The 23,516-nt window shown below is 44.4% G+C and overlaps 1 protein-coding gene across 8 annotated transcripts in view; it reads left to right on the forward strand.

The window, feature by feature from the left end:
* The window catches only part of crocc (ciliary rootlet coiled-coil, rootletin), a 99,134-nt gene extending 76,247 nt beyond the window's left edge, over positions 1 to 22,887 (forward strand). For 3 of the 8 annotated variants that reach the window (XM_087980511.1, XM_087980508.1, XM_087980510.1), the window contains 7 exons: positions 2,464 to 2,904; positions 6,031 to 6,180; positions 7,860 to 8,060; positions 11,307 to 11,438; positions 15,038 to 15,079; positions 16,894 to 17,073; positions 17,994 to 18,328. In XM_087980511.1, the coding sequence (XP_087836637.1) occupies positions 2,464 to 2,904; positions 6,031 to 6,180; positions 7,860 to 8,060; positions 11,307 to 11,438; positions 15,038 to 15,079; positions 16,894 to 17,073; positions 17,994 to 18,107 (1,260 nt within the window). In that variant the 3' untranslated portion in view covers positions 18,108 to 18,328. Of the gene's footprint in view, positions 1 to 2,463; positions 2,905 to 6,030; positions 6,181 to 7,859; positions 8,061 to 11,306; positions 11,439 to 15,037; positions 15,080 to 16,893; positions 17,074 to 17,993; positions 18,329 to 18,865 lie in introns of those variants that run through there. The other 5 variants (XM_043675705.2, XM_087980513.1, XM_087980509.1 and 2 more) reach the window with 5 other exon arrangements.
* The last annotated feature ends 629 nt before the right edge of the window (positions 22,888 to 23,516 follow it).

Genomic DNA, 23,516 nt, shown 5'->3' on the forward strand with positions numbered 1-23,516 from the left:
GGACCCAGGTATGATTCCACCCTCAGGCGACTGTCTGTGTGGAGTTTGCACATTCTCCCAGTGTCTTTGTGGGTTTCCTCTGGTTTCCTCTCACAGTCCAAAGATGTGCAGGTTAGGTGCATTGGCCATGTTAAATTGCCCATAGTGGTGCAGGTTAGGTGGATTGGCTGTGGGAACTGTGGGGTTGTAGGGTGAGTCTGGGTGGGATGCTCTTCGGACGGCCGGTGTGGACGTGATGGGCAGAATGGCCTGCTTCCATACTATAGGGATTCTAAGAGGCACTGGTGTAATGCTAATATCACAGGACTAGGAATTGGAGCCCCAGACTAATGAGCTGGGTTTGAAATCCAGAATGTTCGATGGTGACATTTGGATTCAATAAAAATTTGTAGTAGAAAGCCAGCGTAATGGCCACCGTGTAAATTGTCATCAAAATCCACCTCACTCACTAATGCCCTTTAGGAAAGGAAATTTGCCATCCTTACCTGGTCTGGCCTACAAGTAACTCCAGACCCACAGGATGAGCAATAAATGCTGGCCTAGTCAGTGATATCCACATATCCACCTATCCATTGGGTAGATGCAACATCAAGCTCAGATTGGATTTCCTCAACCGCATCTTAATTTAGCCACTTTCTGGGCCACTTAAATGGGTTACCAAATGCTGTATGTTATCCATGGAATCAGACCTTTGGCAAATGTCACTTCAAGGAGAGCAGAGGAGAAAACTAAAGTGAGGGATAAAGAATCGATCTCCATGCCTTAACAGATGGAAGAATCGCCTGATGTGTGGAAATTGGGAGGGTGTTGGTTGATAATGGAAAACAAAAACGTAAGGTTCCAAAATTGCTGAGACTTACAAACATAAAGAATAAAATGAGGCTGGGTGTGAAAAGGCCCTTTTCAACCCATAGTATAATAACCGGATAAAACCCCTCAGGGCAACTGGAATCTTCTCTGCAGGGTTAGGAGCAGAATAAAAGGTCACTCCATTGCCCAAGATTGTATCCTTAATGATCGAGATATCATTGAGACAAACAAGGGAGGAGATGGCGAGGGATTAGGAAATTCTAGACCACAGCATTCCTCTAAGATATCCCTGAAGGGACTGTGGCTCTTGGTGTCTGAGGGAACCACTCTAATCCCAATTAATCGTGCAAGAAATTCTGGACTTAACTGACTAATACTTGGACTGAGGTCCCGTGCAGTGGCTTCAGAACAGGAGAACACTCCATGTTTCTCTTGGCAATAAGTGCTTGGGGCAGGTCTGGTAGGCAGCAAACATGGGAGGAGGGGGAGGGTGGCAGCCTTCTGGATGAGGCTTATGGGGCATAGGGACTGGTGGGGAATGGGCTGCAAACACACACATGTAAAATAGCTCACAGCAGCTAGCCACGCTAATGCCTGTATCCCACTCTTGTGTTGTCTACAATGAATGCTTATTGGTCAGAGAATTATGTAATCCACTGCTGGCTCTGCTGATAGACAGGAGGAGGGTGGGTGGTGTGGACCGTCGGAAGAGGATGTGAAGGTGGAAGGGGGAGTCCGTGGTTATACGGAGAAGGAAATTAGAGCTTGAGTTAATATCCAGTTGTTATCACCTCATGAAGTACCTGTTAAAGTTACTAAGCCTCACAGACCCAGGCCCTGTCCTGACATAGCCAGGTTACTCTCTGGTACCTGCTCTCATTGTTACTTTACTGTCGACAACAATGAAACATGCACTGCGGTGTCAACTTGAAGAGTGTTGAGCATTCCAGAATGTTCCACAGCAGTGCACTCAGACAAAAATGACTCCAACCCACACAGCCAGAAATGACCGAGGCTTTGACAAGTGGCTAGGTTTTAGGGAACACTTTAAGGGACCAGGGAAAGATTTGGAGCAAAGAAGTTGAAGGAGAGAATCCTCCTGCTATGGAAGCTGGACTGCTGAGGCACAGCGGCCATTGGGAAGGCATAGGGAAGCGAGGGATACACAAGATGGATCGGAGCATTTGAAATGGGGGGAGAAACAGTTGTAGGGCTGGAGGAGATTTCAAACATTGGAACGGGCAAGACCAGGAAGGCAGCTGAATGCAAGATTGAAAATTTGAAATCTGGCATTTTGCTGTAACAGGAGCCAACATGGGTCAGGCATAATGGGTGAATGGGACTTGATACAAGATTGCATTGGAGTAGCAGAGATTCGAATACCAGCTTTAACAGTGAAAGACAGCAAGTGACCCAAACAGTGTTGAGAACAGATATTATCCTCATCAGATTTGTGCACGATAGTGGCAACGGTCCTTCGTTCAGTCCAGATTCTGTGCTTCGATCCCTGTGGTGGAACGTGAGCCCACACCTTTCTGATTCTGAGGCTGATTGAGTGCAGGGCCAGCACCAATTGAACTGTAAGAGGTGATAAACAGTACTGCGCTCTTCCACCTTCCATCGATTCATTCACTCTTTGTGTCATTCCCACAGGAAAAATTGAGCAAAATGAAGGCGAGCGAGGCCAAGCTAGAGAGCGACAAGCGCAAACTGAAGGAATTCCTCGACGTCTCCGAGAGCCGGGCCACCAAGCTGGAGCTGACTCGCCGGTCGCTGGAGGGAGAGCTGCAGAGGATGAAGTTGGTGGCCAGTGATCGGGAGACAGAAGTCCAGGCTCTTCAAGATCGCATAGACACCCTGCAAAGGCAGGTGGCGGACAGCCAGGCCAAGGCCAATAGCCTGCAGCTGACTGTGGACCGGCTGAATGCCTCGCTCGCCAAATCCGAGGAAGGGGAAAGCCACCTGAAAGACAAAGTGCAGAGCCTGTCGCTGCTGCTGTCTGACAGGGCAGCGGGTGCGTCCGTGCTCCAGGACAAGGTGGCGCAGCTGCAGAAAGCACTAAGTAGCAGTGAGCATGACCGACGTATCCTGCAGGTGAATGTCTGCATTGTTACACTGCCTGGGGCACCCTCGCTATACACACCCAAAACAAGGCTCTCTGTCTTACGTTCAACACGGAGTTCACCCTGACCTGCCCCAGAACTAGCTGCTGAGAGTGCGAGTTTTTATTTAATAAGGAACTTCTTTTCTATTTTGAGGGGCAGTCTCAGTTACTTTACTATCGAAACACTCCAATATTCCTGAGATGTTATTCTCCATCCTCCCTGTCCTCTCTTTCATTTTCCTTCTCCTTCATCCTGTATGCTCTCTTCAAACTCTGCATCTGTGTATTAAGGGGAGGTGACAGCCTAATGGTATTATTGCTGGACTTTAAATCCAGCAACTCAGGTAATGTCCGAATGAGTTCCAATCCTGCCATGGCTGATGGTGAAATTCAATAAACGTCTGGAGTTAAGAGTCTAATGATGACTGTGAATCGATTGTTGGAAAGACTCACTTGGTCCATTAATGTCCTTTAGGGAAGGAAGCTGCCATCCTTACCCAGTCTGGCCTACATATGATTCCAGATCCACAGCAATGTGATTGACTCTTAACATGCCCTCTGGGATGGGCAATAAATGCTGGGCCTAGCCAGCAATGTCCTCAACCCGTGAATGACTAAAAAGAACTCTTAACCTTTTCTTTTCCATCTCTACCCTCCATCCTTCATTCCCTCTCTTCAAGTGACTTGCCCCCCAATCATATCTGCCTCCTACCTCCTATCTCCCTTTCCATCTTCTCTTCTACACATGTCCTTTCTATTCGCAGATCTACAGAGCCGTGGTGTGACAAAGGTTGCTTTTTATTTTGTTTGGTCTTTTGAATGGCGCTTTCCTCTTCAAGTAACACCATCAAAAACAAGTTTATCTCATTATTCATCTCACTTTCTGTTTCTGGGACCTTATTATGTTCAAATTATAGTGGCCATGTTTGTTTCCAAAAACAACTACACTTCTAAGATTCCATCATTGACTGTGAGACTCTGTGAGGAATATCATGAAAGGTGCTATATAAATGCAGCCAGAGGGCGGAGCAGACAGAATTAGATGAAGTAGGGTGGGTGGAGGATAATCTGAAGAATAAATACAGCCATAGACCTGTTTTTAACTTCTGATTTTCTTCCCAGTAATTAAGATTAATGTGCACTTAATGTCAGGATTTGTTGCCTTCCCATTCACTCCACCTTCCAGCTTGTTCATTGTTTCAATCTCTTTTAGAGTCTGAACGTGCCCCGATGTCTGAGTTAGTAACACACGTGTTTCCTATCTCTGTCTGGCCTGTAACAGCTCACAGACTGGCTTTGTGCCCAGGAAAAGCTGAGCGCTCACCAAAGCCCCCCTCGTTGAATTCTGAAGGTGTTCCTTCAGAAAGGTACACTTGGTGGGATTGGCTTCCCCTTTGACTGCGGAGGGTTAGGTTAAAGAGAAAACAACAGTCAAAACTGCTGAGAAGTATTAAATAAGAAAATACTCCATGTCTACTAAAGGCAGGTTAAAGGTGAGCTGCTGTTGTACTTGTCACTGTTAGAGCATTGTGGAGCAAGTTTGACTTTGCTACTAATATTTGTTTAAACAAAGATGCAGTATTTACTCAAAAAGCCAAGTTTTGGGTATAATAATATGTGTGCACATGTGTATGTGTGTACCTGACAGTCTGTGTGTCTGTAACAACAATTATATGTTTGCACTTGGCACTGGGAAGGACTGTCACTGTACCAGGGAGCTGACATCCCAGGCAGCAGAATAGCTGTGCTGGTTGAGTTACACCCAGAACACTGAGCTGCAGGGACTGCTTCCTCATTAGAATTCCTTACCAGACACGCAATGCAGATTCATCACCTAAGCTATATAAACCAGCAGGGCTGGGATCAGTGTTCCCTCCCCGTTTTCTTCTCTGGGCAGCTCCAGTGCCAAGCGCACACGCTTGTAAATGGTCTCTGCGAGACCTTCTGCACATGCACCGCTTAAAGGGAACATGATGAGCCAGCGGAGAATTGGCTGAGTGAAGGGTATGAGGAGGAGGGTTAGAGTTCAGGCAGAGCTGGGAATGTACAGTAGAACCCCCCCCACCACCCTAGTATCCGCGGATTCGGTTTCTGCGGTTTCAGTTATCCGCGGTTTACTGTGACTCAAAAATTATTACATGGAGTATTCCAGAAATAATTCCAGGGTGCTGCCGGGGAAGTGGGTTTCCCATTTAAATCACAGGGTTTGCTACTATCCGCAGTTTCGGGCATCTGTTTTAGGCCATGGAGCATATTACCCGTGGATACCGAGGGGGGGGTTAGTGGGGGGGACACCTGTACAGGAATAAGGAAGATTGGGAATGGGAGGGAAGGTGGAGCTGGCGGAGTGAAGCCATGAACAGAACTTAATTCTACCTTCAGAAACAGATTGGTAGGCATGAGGGGCTATACAATTGGGAGGGACAAGAGCTGCAGGAGAGTGGTGGAATACTGTGTCCCATCTATTGCCTGGCTCCATGTCGTTTTCAGGAGCGGGGAGGATTCAGAATGGTGTTTCTGCCTTGATACCAATTAAGATCCCATCACTGCTGGTATTCTATTAGTACTGAGGCAAGCTGACGTCAAGTGGGGAGCTGCCAATTTAAAAGCTGGCATCTTGCATGTGGGTTCCTGATCGTGCACCCTGTGGCTCACAGAAGGAGCTGGCCCCTTGCAAATCTTACCCCTTCTCTCAAAAATGAGTGCCCTTACCCCTCGGCAGGGCCTGCCTCCTGTCAGCAGCCTGCGTTGTGGTTGCTGGTCGTGGTGAGCACCAATCCCAGCAGCCATGAGCTGTGCAGGCAGAACTGAGGTGGGCACAGAGACACGCTCTGGGGTCAAATCATGTGCTGTCATAAACCTCTTAGGACCTGAGCATGTGAAATGACCACCAATTCTGTTCAAGTGTTGCCCTGTGCAATGGAGCCGGCACCATATCCCTCAAAACAGGAGGGGGCGCGATGATCAGCCAAAGTTAACTCGGGAGCAGGAACTGCTAGGCAGAGGGTGACTGCAAGCCTCTTTGAAGAACCTCGTAACCCGGGAAGCTTCATCTAATCTAGTTCCAGTCTGCGCATGGACTGAAGGTGAGCGTTGAATTCCCTTTTTTTCGGCAGGAGCGTCTAGAGGCAGCACGTCAAGCTCTTAGTGAGACAAAGAAACAGAACAACCTCCTGTCGGACAGGGTCCAGGCCCTCCAGACCGAGCAGCACGATGGGGAGCAACAGCGTGTGGAGCTAGAATGTCAGCTCCAAAAACATCAGGAGGTTTGAACCTTACTATGACTTTCTACCTTCCTTTAAGGGGTTGAATTTTGTATTTGTACTCGGACATTTATGGACGTGTTGTTTTATTTAGATGGAGAAGGACTGCGGAGCTCCGTGGTACAGAGGGATCTGGGAGTATTGGAACACGAATCTCAAAATAATAGAAAGTGATGAGGAAGCAGTGTTGATTTTATTACAAGGGGAATATAAAAGTAGGGAAGTGTGGTTGCAGCTATACAGGACCTTAGTGAAACCACATCTGGACAACCATCTACTAGTCTCCTTACTTAAGAAAGGATATTATTGCATTAGAAGCAGCTCAGAGAAGGTTCATTCGACAAATTCCTGGGAGGAAGGGTTATCTTTTATGAAGAAATGTTAAGAGGTATTGGCCTATTCCTCATGACGAGTAGAAGAGTGAGGTCTGAAACTTATAAGAATCTGAAGGGACTTGGCAGGTTGGATGCTGAGGATGTTTTTCCTTTTGTGGGAGTCTGGAATTATTAAAAATTAGGGGTCACCCATTAAAGGTAAGGAATTATTGCTCTGAGGGTTGTTAGTCTCTGGAATTCTCTTTCCCAGAGTCCGGGGAGGCTGGATATATTTAAGACTGAGTGAGACGGAGTTGGAAATGTGTTGCTGGAAAAGCGCAGCAGGTCAGGCAGCATCTAGGGAACAGGAGAATCGACGTTTCGGGCATTAGCCCTTCTTCAGGAGTTGGACCAACAAGGGATTTGAGGGTAGTTGAGGAGCAAGCAGGAAAGTGGAGTTGTTGAACAGCAGAGCCGGCTGGAGGGCCTACTCTCACCAATGTGTCCTTCTCAGGTCTAGAAATTTGTGATTTTTAAAATATTTTCTTGGTGGTAGTATGGCCAAACAGGTGGCCTGAGAAGGACATATGGGTGAGAGTAGGCCCTCCAGCCTTCTCTGCTGTTCAACAACATGGTGACTAATTTGATTGTGTTTTCAACTCCACTTTCCTTCTCTCTTCTCCTCCTTCTCTCTTCTCTTTGTCTGTCTGTCTGTCTCTCTCTCTATCTTTCTCTGTCTCTGTTTCTCTTTCTCTGTCTCTCTCTGTTTTCCTTTCTCTCTTTTCTCTTTTCCTTTCTCTCTTCCTTCCTTTCTTTCTCTCTTCCTTATTTCCTCTCTTTCTGTTTCTCTCTCACTATCTTTGTGTTTACTCTCTCTCTTCCCCCCCCCCGCCTGTCTGTGTGTCTGTCTCCCTCCCTCTTTCTTTCTTTCTTTCTTTCTTTCTTTCTTCCTTCCTTCCTTCCTTCCTTCCTTCCTTCCTTCCTTCCTTCCTTCCTTCCTTCCTTCCTTCCTTCCTTCCTTCCTTCCTTCCTTCCTTCCTTCCTTCCTTCCTTCCTTCCTTTCCTTTCTTTCCTTCTTTCCTTCTTTCCTTCTTTCCTTCTTTCCTTCTTTCCTTCTTTCCTTCTTTCCTTCTTTCCTTCTTTCCTTCTTCCTTTCTTTCTTTCTTTCTTTCCTCCTTTCATACCCTGCCTCTGGAGAAGGGGCACTGGACCAGAAACATAAATTCAGCTACTGCCAGACCTGCCAGCTCTCCAGGCACCTTCTGTTTCAGTTTGTGTTTCTGATTTACAGCGTCTGCATTTCTTTTGGGTTTTTTTATGTCCAGTGAGACCCTGTTTATTTTATCCAATTCCGATCATTGTCTGCAGATACTGCACCAGCGACAGGAAGGAGACGAGATCACACTGCGGAGTGTTCAGAAACTTCAGGAGGAGAAACATCTTCTCCAGGAGCGGCTGAGTATCCTGCAGCGCGCTGTCGCTCAGCTGGAGAATGAGAAGCGTGAGCTGGAGAGGTCGTCAGTCCGCCTGGAGAAGGATAAAAGTGCCCTGAAAAAGACACTGGACAAGGTGGGTCTGAAATCCCAGAGGGCTGCAAACACATTCAGAGCCTCCTGTAATAAACCAGCAGGTGAGAAATGAGCTGTACCAAATGTGCATGAGTGATTTTTAAATTTTAATTGAGGAGCCACAAAGATCACGGTATAGGAGACGTGGAAGATGGAAGAGTTAGAAGGTGAGATAATCAGGAGGTGGTGAGAAGATGCTACCAATGCATTTCAAAAGCCAGGTATTGGGAGGAAGGAAGAGATGCATATTTTGAGGTTTTTATTGGGCTTTTTCTTGTTTCTATGAGTCCTAGTGCAGAACTTGAGTTCTGTCTGTTTGAGCCTAGACGAGTCATCATATCCACAATACAAGTCTTCCTGATATAACGTGCGTTTTGTCCGCGTGAATTGGCTATAACATGATTGATGCTTTGTGGACACTGTTTAGAAAATGTGAACTTTGTACTGGATGGGTATAGTGATCTTTTACAGCGCGATTTTCCACAGCGGTTTTTCAGAATGCGCTTTCCTGTAGCATGAGATTGCAGAGGAACACGACCATTGTGTTATACCAGAACACTGTATAAAATCATCTACTTTCGCCTTCATAATATCATTTGAGTTTGCCCGGTCTTAGCTCATTTGATATTGAAACCCCATCCTTGCGCTTATTACCTCCGATCTCAACTATTCCAACACAATCCTGGCTGGTTTCCCACATTATACCTTCCATAAACTTGAGGTCATCCGAAGCTCCCCTACTTGTGTCTTAACTCACAGCAATTCCTATTCCCAAAAACAATTGTGCTCACTGACCTACTATGAGAAAGGTTGATAATATATTATCATTGTTTGGGAATTGAGCTTGAATTTTAATGTAGAGATAATTGGGTTTATGGTCTTAATTCAATTAAAGTTTTTTTTCCCTCAGACATCAGAAAGTCTTTTACGATCAGTGACTTTAAACATTTCCAAGAAAGCATCTGTCTTAATCTAAGTGATGAGGTAAACTACCCAATGGAGTTAAATGACAAAATTTAAAACTTCTGCAAAGTTGAACCTTTCTGGCATACAGGACAATAAACAATGGGGTGCAGTCAGGTTTCAGTGAAGAAGAGTTTTTTCATACCAGCAGATGCACAATTTAGTTTGTGGCATATAGACTTTCAAAGCTGGAAAGAAGTCTTAAAACTGTTTTAGCAGTTAAGTAACTTCTCTTAAAGCTCATTTTGAAAAGGTCTATAAAGTAATCGATGTCTGTATATCTCGGGGAGAGACAGTAATGGGTGTGTAGCTTTGTTTTTGTTTTCCATTGTTTAATAACTTGTGTTTTTTTTAAAAGAACATTTTTAGCCTCATGTGGACATATTCAGTGACTAACTAGTGTGGTAACCAAACTGCAAAAAATAAATGTCATGATTTGGAGATGCCGGTCTTGGAGTGGGGTGTACAAAGTTAAAAATCACACATCACCAGGTTATAGTCCAATACATTTAATTGGAAGCACACTAGCTTTTGGAGCGCCACTCCTTTATTAGGTGGTTGTGACAAACAAATCTAGTGTGCTTCCAATTAAACGTGTTGGACTGTAACCTGGTGTTGTGTGATTTTTAACTTTGAGCAAAAAATAAAACTTGTGTTCTGTCAAGCCAGGCCTGAGATCTGACTTGTCCTGTATTACCATCAGCTGAAATTGTAGCACTACACTGACTTCCCATCAGCAATGTCTTAATTTTAAAGTTCTTGTTGTGTTTTCCATTCTTTTCTTCCCTATCTCTGTAATCTCCTCCAGTCCCTCTGTGACATCTGTGTTGCTCTACATCTGGCCTCTTGTGCATTCCCAACCATTGTTGCTCTAATATTGGTGGTGGCATCTTCTGCCACTTGAGGCCCAAACTCTGGAATTCCCTCCCTAAACCTCTCTGCTTCTCTGTCTTGCTCTCCTCCTTTAAGTCACTTCCTAAAACCTTCCTCATTGACCAAGCTGTTGGTCTTCCAACCTGATAGCTCCTTCTGTGGTTCAGTGTTAGACTCCATTTTGCAATTTTGCATCTTGAGATCTAGGAATTGAATGGGTGCTGCATTCTTAACAGTACTATCCTCACAGATCAAACATTGAAGCAAGGCGCTAACACTTCCTCCTTAATCTGGATGTGTTAGGGCCCCTATCCAGTGGACTGGAGAGCACTCCTCACTCAGCATACATCAGAACAGATATTCTGCTCATTCTTCATGTCCTCGGTTGTTGAGAAATTGCGGGCTGCCCTTTTCCCTACATAACAGTCAATGGAATAAAGTAATTAATTGTATAATATGCATTCTGTTGATATGAGTAGGCACTATACGAGATGGCTTTTTATCTTCAAGCTTTTGGACAGCTTTAAGTAGGTTCTGTGGAGAGACTGCAAATGATAAGACTGACCTACTCGGCTGTACGTGTGAGGATTTGTCCACAGCAATGTGTTTCTCACGTGCCTGTACTGCTACCCACTGATCTCGCTCCCCACTGTTTCCCTGCAATTCTTTTCCATTGCTAGCATTTCTCCAATTATCTTTTGAATGTTGCTTACTATTCAAATCTGCCTTCCAGGGAATGCAGTCCTGCATCATTGCAAGCTGCTGGGTGAAGTATGATTCGATTAGATTCCCTACAGTGTGGAAATGGGCCCTTCAGCCCAACCAGTCCACACCGACTCTCCGAAGAGGAACCCACCCAGACCCATTTCCCTCTGACTAATGCACCTAACACTACGGGCAATTTAGCATGGCCAATTCACCTGACGGGCACATCTTTGGACTGTGGGAGGAAACTGGAGCACCCAGAGCAAGCCCACCCTGACACAGGGAGAATGTGCAAACTCCACACAGACAGTCACCCGAGGCTGGAATCGAACCTGGGACCCTGGTGCTGTGAGGCAGCAGCGCTAACCACTGAGCCACCGTGCCGCCCCACAATATAATCACCATTTCTGAGTGTGGCTTTCAATTTCCAATTTTACTAATTGAATTTAAACTGCAACAGGTGCCATGGTGGGATTTGAACCTATGCCCCTAGTGTATAATCATGTCCAAAAGAAAAAATGCTGGAAAATCTCAGCAGGTCTGGCAGCATCTGTAAGGAGAGAAAAGAGCTGACATTTCGAGTCTAACTGATCCAGGTCACCTGTACCCCCTCGTTTCCTCTTGTTGCCTGTTTTTCTTTCTGCCAGCTGTTTTTCAACCTTTTACATGAGACAGATACTATACCATCTCCTCCCACTGGTTGTAGGTGGAGCGTGAGAGACTGCGGACCGAGGAGGATACGCTGCGCATATCTGCAGAGAAGGGGCGCCTGGATCGTTCACTGACGACTGTGGAACAGGAGCTGGTGGAAGCTCAGAGACAGACCCAGCAACTGCAGGTAGGAATCATTGCAGAGTGGCCAAGTGTGTGGAAGGGAGTGAATTGTCACATGGACATAGACCATGAACATGGCCAAACACAGGTTCAACGGTGCGAGACAATGCATCCATGACCCAGATGTGAATTTGAAGTGCACCTTTAATTGGGAGTATGCTAGTTGTCATGTTCTGTTATACTCTGTCATTGAACAATTGATGCCCAAGAGAATGGCCCCAGAAAGAAATGGCACATTTAATCTTGTCAGTGTAACTGATTTTAACTCCACATTTGTCACTGTCAACCTATATTATTTTTTACTGATGTTTCTCTAACCTTGGCCTCATTTCTTTATCCGTTTTTTCTGGAAGACGCTGTGCCATTTTTGTTACAAGTGAGCCGGTTGCTATTGGCAAACTCTTCCACCCTCCTGTCCCCTCCACCACCATGTCCATCCTTCATGCCACACCCAGACTGAGAGTGCTGGCATCATGGCTAAACCAATCCTATCCTAACCAGGCACTCGCACGTTTTCCAGCGGCAGCCATTGAATTATGGATAGATAGAGGAAGCCCAGCTGATCTGCACCTCCCACACCCCAGGCCCATGGGATTACCTTCATCGTTTATCCTAGTAAACAATCCTGATGTGGAGCTTGAAGTTAATAATGAATCGGGGATGAACTTAACTGGTCATCAGCTTGGAATTTGTGCACTTAAATGAAACCTGTTGGAGCTGGCAGAGTGAAGCTATTGAGTGTGTTGAAGTGAATGTTTCTTAGGCTGAGTGTGTGAAAGAATAAGGAGATTGTTATATATTTCCATGAGTGCTACAGAGGTGAATGTTCATGCACTTGAGCCTCTAAGGAAGTTGTGTCTGGAGTCGGGAATCTCTGGAGAGTGAGACTGGTTATTTGCCAAGTGGGGAAGTGAGGTACCAGTGTTATTTCATCCAGATGTGGGAAGAAGTCAGTCAGTGCTATTATGACTGGGTTCAACTACAATATTAGCTCTAACCTCAATCCACAAGGCCCATAAATTATGTAATTAATGACAATGTGCAGCTTTGAAATTCAACAAGCTGAAGCCTCCTGTACAAAGTGAGCAATGACTGAATCACAGTTAATTTAAATGGATTCTTCCACTGAGCCAGACTATTCTCAGAATGAGGTGCCTGTGCTTTGTTATGGTAGCTGTCTGCTTTTGTCTGTGGGGTTGTTGCTGGTCCTGCATCTCAATATCTCAATGTCTAGCAGACTCCATATATATTTCTGATCGTTCAACTTCTATTGCAGTCCAGTCTTTTTATTGACTGTTAACTGGACCGTGAGGGCTGCTTTCAAATTATATTGTGTCATTGACTCTGTATTACAGTAATCAGTTCCTGGCTCTGGAATCATGAGGCTGTTTCTCTCCTTTCTCTCTCCCAGATAAAGACCCATGCCCTGGATCTTTCACTAGGTGGAGCTTCTCCCCTCCACACAGTTTACACAAATCAGCCAATCTGGTGCAAAAGATGACAGATGTTTTAAGTGCATATTGAGTTTTCACAATCTTGTCTAGATTTTAGAAATAAAATCCTGCTAGAAGCTTTCCCAGCCAAAAGCTGTGTTACACACACCCTACTTGTGCCTACGTGGTGATCATGATGAGGAGGTGCCGATGTTGGACTGGGGTGGACATGGTCAGAATTCACACAACATCAGGTTATAGTCCAACAGGTTCATTTGAAATCACAAGCTTTTGAAGCGCAGCCCCTTCGTCAGGTGAAGTGAAGGGAAGCACACAGGCACAGAATTTATAGGCAGAGAGATCAAAAGATAATACAAATAGAGTCATAGAGATGTACAGCAGTGTGAATGGAGTGCCGACACACTGAATAACAAGTCTTTGCAGGTGATCAAAAGTATCAGACAGTGTGGGTAAAGTATCAACAGCTGAATAATAAGTGAAGGGATGATCTATAATCCAATTAATTGAGGCAGAGAGATAATTACCAAAAATGAACAATAAGATGGTGATGGAGACAAATCAAATGGTTGGAATAACATGATAGGTAAAAGAGTCTCATGCCGAGGGTCTAACCAAAGTAATACATAATCCAAAACCGTACAGGCAAATTAAGGTAGAGAGCTCATAACAAGTTATCAAGGTGATGATGTCAAACAGAATGGTAAGGAAAATTTTACAGATTCAGAACAGAATAGTGGGGTTACATGAAGCGAGACATGAGCCCAAGATCATGTTTGAGGGCATCTTCATGGGTACGGTACTTGGTGAAGACAGCTGATTTGATAGCCCCGCACAGCACAGGGATGAGGTCTAGACTTAAGTGGAGGTGCAGAAAATGGTGAGTAAGAGTTCACACTCTGCACTCATCTTCAGTGAGAGCAAACCTGTACTGTCAGGGTGGACCAGCCTTGCTGAGGACAGCAATCTGGATGTTGTTTGTCCCTAGCCAGATTTTCACTAACAAGGGCAATTCTCCTCTCAGCTCGGTTGGCTATGTCATTCTCATGAGGGCAGGCAAATTCCATGTGTCAATGGTGAGCAGTCTCTCCTCTGCCTTCCTTTTTGAGATTGATTTATGACCATGCTATGCTGGCCAGGGAACTGAAGCGGACAATGTTTAGGGCACCCTTACAGAACCCCTTCATACAATGGAGGTGTTGTAGTGTGGCCCTGAGAAGGGCCACTCGGACACACAGGCAGCAGAGGTCCTTCTGGTGAAAATTAACCCTGAGTTGCCTGTGTGTAGGTTCAGGCTGCAGCTACCAGTGCATCAATACCTGCTGGCTATGTCACTCGCCCATTGCCACAAGATGTGGATGATCGATGATAGATGATGACTTGTGTGTGATTTGGATTATAGTGCAGGAGAGTTGCACATCATCAGCCTCACACTTTTGTCCACTCCTATCCTGGTCCAGTGCCAAGATGAGTCTAGACGGCTGGAGATTACTCTGACGCAGGGAATGATAAGGATGCCTTCAGTGTCTTGCCGAGTTCTGCCCATTCTGCAGCATGGTGCTGACTCAGTTTCCAGGTTGTTAGACCTTAGATTGGCCACAACTGCCCTGTCTGCAGGAATCAATCCTGAGCAGACAGTACGGGACCCAGCAGTTACCCTCGCCTGGTTTGCCCTGTCAAAGTAGTTTATAGGTTGTGGCTGTTCTCACACGTCAATGACGACTTTGCACCAGATATGAGAGCCGGGTGAAGGGGAAGACCAATGGTGAACAAATCACTTCAAAGAGTGTGACGAAATCGCTGTGTGAGAGGTACTACCCCTCCTTCCCTTGCTTCCCAACCATAGGATAAATTGCCAAGGAAGGACTTTGATGTGAGTAATGTATCGGGTGTAAAAGATGATTGAATATGTCTCTGGTAGAGAAATGAGTTTGACATTATGATGCGACATCTTCAGAAATGGGTGAGACTTGGGTGTTTTGCCGTATCTTGGCTCCTTAAGTTTCTTATAGCGTTCAATATGTAAGTGAGTGGCTGATGAATGGAAGGTCTGTTTCTCTGTCGGTGGTGAACTGCAAGGGTCTGATTGAGAAACATGTCACATGTGAGATAGTGAGTTTTTTCTTTTCCCACTTTCTGCTGATCCTTGAAGATGGAATTACAGAATATTAGGAGGAAGATTTTATCCAGCCTGGTGAGTGCAGCTGTCATGTTTGAATCAGACTTGTCCTGACAGTGGTAATGTCTCAAACATGGCTTCTCTTTGTGCTGATGCTCTTGTCATGCCAGCAGTACGTTAAGTATGGCAAAAGCCTGCAACCCCTACACCGAGAAAGACAAGGCCTTGAAAGCACCATCTCTCGCAGGTTCCCCTCCAAGTCATACGTCACCCTGACCTCCCAGTATGTTGCTTTTCCTTCTTCATCAGTGGATCAGAATGGTTAAATTCTGTCCCTAACAGCACAGTGATGTACCTTCGAAAAGGCTACAGTGGTTTGCCAAGGTGGCTCACCACTACCTTCCCAAGGGCCAGTTAATAACCAATTAATGCTGGGCCTTGCCCACATCCCATGAATGAATGAAAAAGGGAGAATTTCTCAATCCTGATGCCCAAAAGTCAGGCTCATGGGGATGTATTTATAGGTGTTGGTGGATTCTGTCAAATTTGCACAAGTCACAACATAAACAATCTGGGTGTTTAGTCACTGACAGACCAAACTTCTGGGTGTTCAATTCTAAACAGTTAATCTCCATTCAGTGTAAAATCAGATCATTATATACAGATTTGGTATTCATTGTCACCATCAGGTTTTTTGTGTCTCTGTGTATCACCTAATCCTTTCAGTGTCTAGTTATTTCAATGGGGTCGGTTTGGGAGAAGCCTTTGTGGTACCTTCTGGCTTGGCAGACCTCCTCGCACAATTTATAGAGGGGTAGGGTTGGTGTTGCGGTCACATCATTGCTAACAACTCCATCCCTCATCAGTGTGACCCCAACTGCAACCTTCTCGAGACTGGGGTACCTCGACTGGCAGAGCACTAGAATCAACACAGTTTCTCTTACAGACTCAGTGAAGTGAAAAACCAGCATCATCATTTTCATCTCTTCCACAGCTAGCTCTGTAAGAAATCTTTCTTACCTTTTACAAGGCAAGGTGGAGAGTCCAAAATAAACAAGATCAGGAACATCCAGGTCCCTGCTAATCCTGACTGAGACCTGGGTGGGGAAGAATCCAAAGAAAATAAAATGGAAATGTTCAGGTCTCTGTGGAGGGTCACGTTGCTTGGCTTTCGGACAAGTCATTTTCAAACCTTGTTCTAGTTGATGGCATGACAGCAGAACCAGCTCCTCAGGGTCACACCTTCAGCAGGTGGAGACGTATTGGAATCTGCTAGAACCTAACCCTTGCTAGTGCCCAGTTCCATTAGTACCCAGCCTTACCCATACTCTCATCAAATACTCCCATGCAATTTATAACACAAACTGTTCTAGTAAATGTTTGACGTTTCCATGCACAAATATTGTACCCTCCCCATTCTGTAGGGTGAGAGTGATGGGGGTAAAGTTTAGAGCAGTGTTTTGTGCTGGTGGTAGTTAATTTGCAGCTCAAGGATATAGCTCTTCCTGGAACAGCCAGCAGCCTCATCCTCCTCACTCTGCCTGAGCCCAGAGGTCTGTCATGAACCATTGTTAATTTTGGCTTTTTCCTGATTCTGCAGCTCAAAGAGCAGCAATGACAGCGTTGTGATTTTCATGTTACCGAGAGCTGAAAATGGACTGTTGTACAGATCTGCATGTTCTCCCAGTCATGCTGTAGAGCACCAGAAGCTCCATGTAAAACATCACCTGTATTTTTCACCTGGTCGGATTCAGAGCTGGGATTTGTTTGAAGCTTGTCGTTTTACATGCAGTGGTTGAGCCCTTCAGTGAGAGGACGTCTTTTGACCCCCTCTCCCTGGCTGCGTTCTCCTCGCCAGCCTTCCCTGACATTTGCTGTTCCCTTGTCAGGCCCAGCTTTCAGACATGGAGCAGTCTCACTCTCAGAGTTTGATTGAAGCTGCTGCCCGCCACCGCCAGGAGCTCCAGAAGGAGACCGAGCGACTGCGTGTGACTCAGTTACAGACCGAGAGGACGCTGGAGGCACGGGAACGTGCTCATCGGCAGCGCGTGAAAGGACTGGAAGAACAGGTAGCCAAAGCATGTTTCTCTCCTCCTCTCTGTGAAAACTGTGAATTATACTAGATTAGATTAGATTAGATTAGATTACTTAGTGTGGAAACAGGCCCTTCGGCCCAACAAGTCCACACCGACCCGCCGAAGCGCAACCCACCCATACCCCTATATTTACCCCTTTTAACCTAACACTATGGGCAATTTAGCATGGCCAATTCACCTGACCCGCACATCTTTGTGACTGTGGGAGGAAACCGGAGCACCCGGAGGAAACCCACGCAGACACGGGGAGAACGTGCAAACTCCACACAGTCAGTCGCCTGAGTCGGGAATTGAACCCGGGTCTCTGGCGCTGTGAGGCAGCAGTGCTAACCACTGTGCCACCGTGCCGCCCACAATACTAGGGTCAGATTCAGTAGATGCAGCACATTCTGGCACCTGTGTCAAGTTGCCATTCTGTATGAATAAACCTAGATAGTGACTGTTTACTATGCTGAGATCACAGACCAACCTGGTCCTGGTCATAGCCTACACTCTCTCTCACCAGGAACAACTGCATCAAGATTAGGAGAAGCTCACTTTATGGTGACCGCTAATCCAGGAGCAGTTAGTTCAATAGTTCCTGAATAGCTAACTGAGCAGAGACCAGGCTAGAAACAGCTGGTTATATACATCAGGCTGTACTTTTTTTTGTAAGTCAGTACTTCTCCATAAATACCATTGGGATGAGCCTGATTTCTATCAACAATGGGAAACTGTTTCATAGAATTTTATCCTATTGCTGACAAATTGCCTGAAGATAGTGTCTATTAGAAGTGTGTGCTTCCTCAGGGTGTACTATCGTCTATCAATTCAGGATAGAATACGACATCAATACAGTGTACCATCTCAGCACAACACTGGACCCGAAACCTAACTCTGATTTCTCTCCACAGATGCTGCCAGACCTGCTGAGATTTTCCAGCAATTTCTGTTTCTGTTTTCCAGCATCCGCAATCCTTTCAGTTTTTTACTTAGATCATATTGTAGGTTGCGTATACAGTATTTAAATAAAGCTGCTTTACGATCATGATAAATTGTACCTCAGATAATTATCATTTAAAACCTCAACATAAATTTTAAGAACAGATCTGTCAAAAGTTTTCATCTCTGTTTTTTGTCAAGCATCTTTATTTTTGGCAAAATCTATAATGCTTTGGCCTCATGATGCCTAAGTTGATAAGGAGTCAAATATAGAGACTAAAACAAATTGATTCCAGCCTCAGGCGACTGTCTGTGTGGAGTTTGCACATTCTCCCCGTGTCTGCGTGGGTTTCCTCCGGGTGTTCCGATTTCCTCCCACAGTCCAAAGATGTGCAGGTTAGGTGAATTGGCCATGCTTAAATTGTCAGAGGGAAATGGCTGTGGGTGGGTTATTCTTCGGAGAGTTGGTGTGGACTTGTTGGGCCGAAGGGCCTGTTTCCACACTGTAGGGGAATCTAATCTAATCTGGCGATCTGTGAAACGTTACAGAGATGTGAATACGTCCAGGATGGAGAGGGGATAGAGTTGGGAGTGTATGATTTATCAGATGGCTAGTAATTAAGAGGTAGCATGGCTTGTCTTGTGGGAGGGGGAATATTTATTGGCTACAGCAAATTTCCTTCATTCTCACTGCATTCTGGTTGTGTTTTATCTCAGCAAATCTCCCTGCATAGCCAGGCGTTCCTATGGCTATCATGTCTTGACTCTGAATGTGTCCCCAGTTGGTCTTTGAAAGAGCTGTCCTGTGGTTTCACTCGGTGTCGTCGTTTGTTATGTGCTGCAGGTTTCGACCTTGAAGGACCAACTGCAACAGGAACTCCGGAGACGCCAACCTCAGTATTCACCCTCCATTCTGTCTGGGAACTAATTCCGTCGTTGGTACTTCGCAGCATCCACGTGGCAGAATATCACTTTACATTCCCTTGATCAATCACAACACACACCACATACTTCTACTGACAGTAGAGGCATGGACCCTATCCTCCACCCCAGTAACATCTGGTCCAAATCGACACCTCAACAGCTGACTCCATGTTCAGTGGACTCCCCAGCAGTGACCTTGACATTGCTATAAGACAGGCTTCTTCATCTGTTAACATTGCTTTCCTATCCCACATGCAAGTTGCCATCACTTTCCTTATGAAGCCCACTCTGACTGGTCATTATGTTTGGGGAAGTGGTCAAAGTAGTTTGCCTTTTGACACTCCATAGTCTGGGCCAGTCAAGTGAGAATAGTTTATTTTAGAACATCTGGTCAGCATGGACAAGTTGGACCGAAGGGTCTGTTTCTGTGCTGTATGACTATGACTCTATTTGAATTAAATATTTAGTGGCCTAGTTTGTTCAGTGTCTGCTCTTCTTCCCATTTTAATAACAAAATGGCAACAAATCTATAAAACAATTTTCAGGTTCAGGAGGATGAAATACGCTGAAATGAGATTTTTAACTCCTAATCATTCCTTCTCTGAGTGGTTGTTTATATGAGTCACAGAGCCTCAGAATTAGCAAACCCAGCTATAAGTTAAAATAAAATCTAAAGCCCTCCATCCTTCTGAATTAAGTTAGCTAGAAATGACTCCCCTTTCCTTTGGGTCTTATTGTGCTCTGTGGCTATCAGCACTTTCACTTTTCTATGTGATTTGAGGGCACTGGTGCCTGGGCTTCCAGACTCATTCACCCTCAGCCTGGGTCCTGGGTTTTCACCAGTGCCCAGAGGTTTCCATGCTGTGGAGCCCTTCAGCATCAACAGGATCTTAGCACGAGGTTCGAGTTACTGATTTCCTGTTGTTTGCTAATCGGCCAAATCTATATTTTTAATATGGGACTTCCATGTCTTTATTTTGGGGTAGCATCGAGGGGCTGACATTATTATTAAGGTTTTTAAATTATTTTCAACAACTGTGAAGAATGCATCACAACTTGACCCCCTCACTCCCTGCTACTGATTTGTGTGGATTGGCAGGAGGAGCCAATCTTAACAAACTCGACAGATGGCAAACTGGTATATTTGATTTAACACAGCAGCTTAGTCGAGTCTGGCAGGACTCAGTGTTGGGTACTGAGTGGAAGGAGAGTGAGAGGCTTCAGAAAATCGGCATCAAAGAAAGCAAGGAAGAAATATTTGCATTTTTGTAGCACCTTTCATTACTCAGGTTATCTCAGTATGCTTTACAGCCAATGTACCATTGAAATGTAATCACTATTGTAATATAGGCGAGGTGGCAACCCCAGTTTGTGTATAGCAAGATCCCGCAAACAGCATGGTGACAATAACCAATCTGTAGTGATGTTGGGTAAGAGATGGATGTTGGTCTGAATTTGGGGAAAATGCCTCTACACTTAAAAACAATCGCCATGGGATCAAAGTGGTGACAATTTGCAGCAAAATGTTAGTTTTCATCAACGGCTATTCAATGTACTTTGAGGGATATGGAGAGGATGATTTTAGTTTTTTTTTTAAACATTTCTCTTCTTCTAGCTTTAGTATTTTAATCCAATGCTTCCAGTCCCTGGAACATGCACTGTTAGATTCTCCAGTAGCTTCAACTATTTTTGAGCGATTTGTATAAATTGTGTTTGTATTTTAGGTACAGATTACTGTGGTGCTAGATCAAATGAATGCTGGTAAATCCGGCTCTAGATTAGCAGGAGAGACTAGTAAATTCTTTAAAAAGAATATTTTATTCCAGAATATGAGATTTTTAAAAAACAATAATGATAGAATTTTGTTGATAGGACAGATTGTAGATGTGATTTCAAAGCTTCCCGGAAGCTGTCAGTGATAAATGCAGTAACGACCCATTCAGACTAACATTCCCAATTTTGATCCTAATCTCTGATAATACAACTTAAACCAAGTGATAATGTGATAAACCAATTATGTCCTTGAGTTAAGGGGAGGCTGTTTCTCTGACTGACCTTTTGTAATTTGCCCCAGTGACTACGTATGACTGTTGGAGGAAGGAGAAGGACATCACAACTGAGCCTGGCCTAAAAGGCACACAAATGCACATGAGCCATGGGAGCTGATGGATAAAGTCAGGAGCAGGGATCCTGGCTGATCTCTCTCGTCACTGCTTTAACTAAGATCAGTCAATTCAGCACCAATCCATGTTCAAATCTGGGACCTTCATAGATGTTTTGTCGCTCAATTGCATACGGTGGTGGATTACACACTGACATCCAGGATACAGTCTCTCTATATTCAGAGACACTGACAGTGCACGAAGGACTCACTAAGGTCCAACTGTATTTGTGTGCTATTAGGTCCTCTTTTTCTTCGTTGTAACTTAGGGTCCATGTAACAAATTGGGTTTGTGGGTATGTTTAGTTTAATAGATTGCCTAATCTTCAAAACACATTATTTTTCTATAATTATCAAGGATTTTTTGTAGCAGCTTCTCTTTGACCATGTGACCATAAAACAAATGTATTCTAAGGTATTGCAATAACAAATAGTTGACAAGACCAAACTAGTTGTTGGGGGCAGCTAATGTTCATCTCCTTGCATACATCTGGATGTATTTCTGCAAGTCAGTGTTTAGACCATTTTCCAGAGTGAACCATTAACCAAAACTGAATGTTGGAGATGTATATTAATATTAATGTATTGTGAAATTAACGTTAAGCATTGAAATTCTAAATGCACCAGCTCCATTGTCTGACATACCTTTGATATGGTATAGACAGTGAAATGTAGACACTTTATCAGAGCATTCTGGATCTAAATGTCTCTGTCCAGATCCATTCTACTTCTGTCTGGATTAATAGATTTTCATATGCAGTTAAGGTTTTATAATTTCTTATGTATATTTTTTTTAAATAGATTTAAAATAGCAAATGATGTTTTGTTTATAATCTAAAGAAGAAATCAGTACAAACAGTGCTTAAACTATATTTTTGCTGTGTTCTTTCTTCTTTTAAACAGTGCACTGTTTTCTAGTCTTTTCTGATGTTTCCAAGTAGCTAAGTGCTGATAGATTCAGTATCAACTTGAAATGGCCGCAAGAGAACCAATTGTGGTTTCTTGTCCCATATGCTAAGGAAAGATGTGTTGCAGCTACCATTTTGTAAACTGTTGACTTATTAATGATTGTGACAGATGCTGAAGGATGTTTTACACTTTCTCGAGGTCCAGAACCATGTGACGGTTTCATGGTGCGGTTCTGGAACCTCAAGGGATTCTTCCTGTCAAACCTTGAGAGGTCCCAACTGAGATAGTTTGGACCACTCTGGCCAGGATGCATGGGTGATGTACAGCAGTCAGATGACCAGTGCTAAGCTGAAAGGAGTCTGTCTGGTGGTGTGAACCCCAAGGAACAGAAACATCCAGTGCCATAGCGTACAAGAAAATTGTGACGACCGTTTTCAGAGAGCAATGATCCCCAGGAAGCAACTTGAAAAATGCAGGCACCAGCAGCCTGACTGGATTCCACCAAGGGCTGACGACTGCAAACATAGCCATTCCCTCATTGTTGCACATTTACTTTCATTCAGCACATTTTGCCAAAACACCAGATCAAAGGTGAAAACCGTTCCAACCTAGTTGTCCCAAAATGTTCGCTACATCTACAATGTTGTCTTTGAGTGTGTGAGGTGGCTACTGTTGTAGGTGTGTTACCGCTTTAACCACTGTCCCATTCCTTGGATCCACTAACTGTACCTGGTCACCTGATTGATGTTCCTCAGTGTTATTTTTATACTCAACTTGTTTTATTATTGCACTGAGGGGTAGGTTGGAGAGGCGATGGGTACAACTGCTGTGAACAATAATGTAGAAAATAAATGGTGAGTGTTAATTCCTGCTGAATGCTTTAAAGAGGTTTTTATTCTTTATTTAATTTTTAGTAGCAATCTAGTTCCTGCAGAAAGTGTATGCTATGCTCTGGTTTGAAATATTACTTTGGAACCAAGTTTGGTTACTGTAGAACTCCTACCCAATGGAAGTGGCTCCCACATTTTATCCCACTGTGGCCCTGTTTTAATAATTTCGATTTCATTTGATCCTAGAGTAAAAATTGTGGAGGGTGATTTTAGAGACATTGAGTGGGTGGGACATAAGGATTAAAACTGTTGGATTTTCCCTGTAAAAAGTGAAGATGCATATTATTACAGATTGTGGTTGTAGTAACAATCAAGCCTCAAGGTAAATAATTAGGATATGCCCCACTGGCAGAAAAAAGTCAAACGCTTAAAGGTGCCTTGCAGATTCAAAATTCATTCAGTTTCAGGGCTTTCACTGCACCCTCAGAGCCTATGACCCAGACAACCTGATCTTGTGACCTGTCTCAGGGTTGTTACTCACAGTTTGGAACCCTCTGTTCTGTATAATGGCCTGGTTACTCAAAGCTTCCTGTCCTAATGTCTGGCCTCCATGGTACATCACCTTTCAGAATACTTAATATTGAGAATACCCAGATACAGATTGTAGATTC

The sequence above is a fragment of the Chiloscyllium plagiosum genome, unplaced genomic scaffold, assembly GCF_037043375.1.
Source record: "Chiloscyllium plagiosum isolate Xiang-an unplaced genomic scaffold, Cpla_swu_hap1 HiC_scaffold_37, whole genome shotgun sequence".
Lineage (NCBI taxonomy): Eukaryota > Metazoa > Chordata > Chondrichthyes > Orectolobiformes > Hemiscylliidae > Chiloscyllium > Chiloscyllium plagiosum.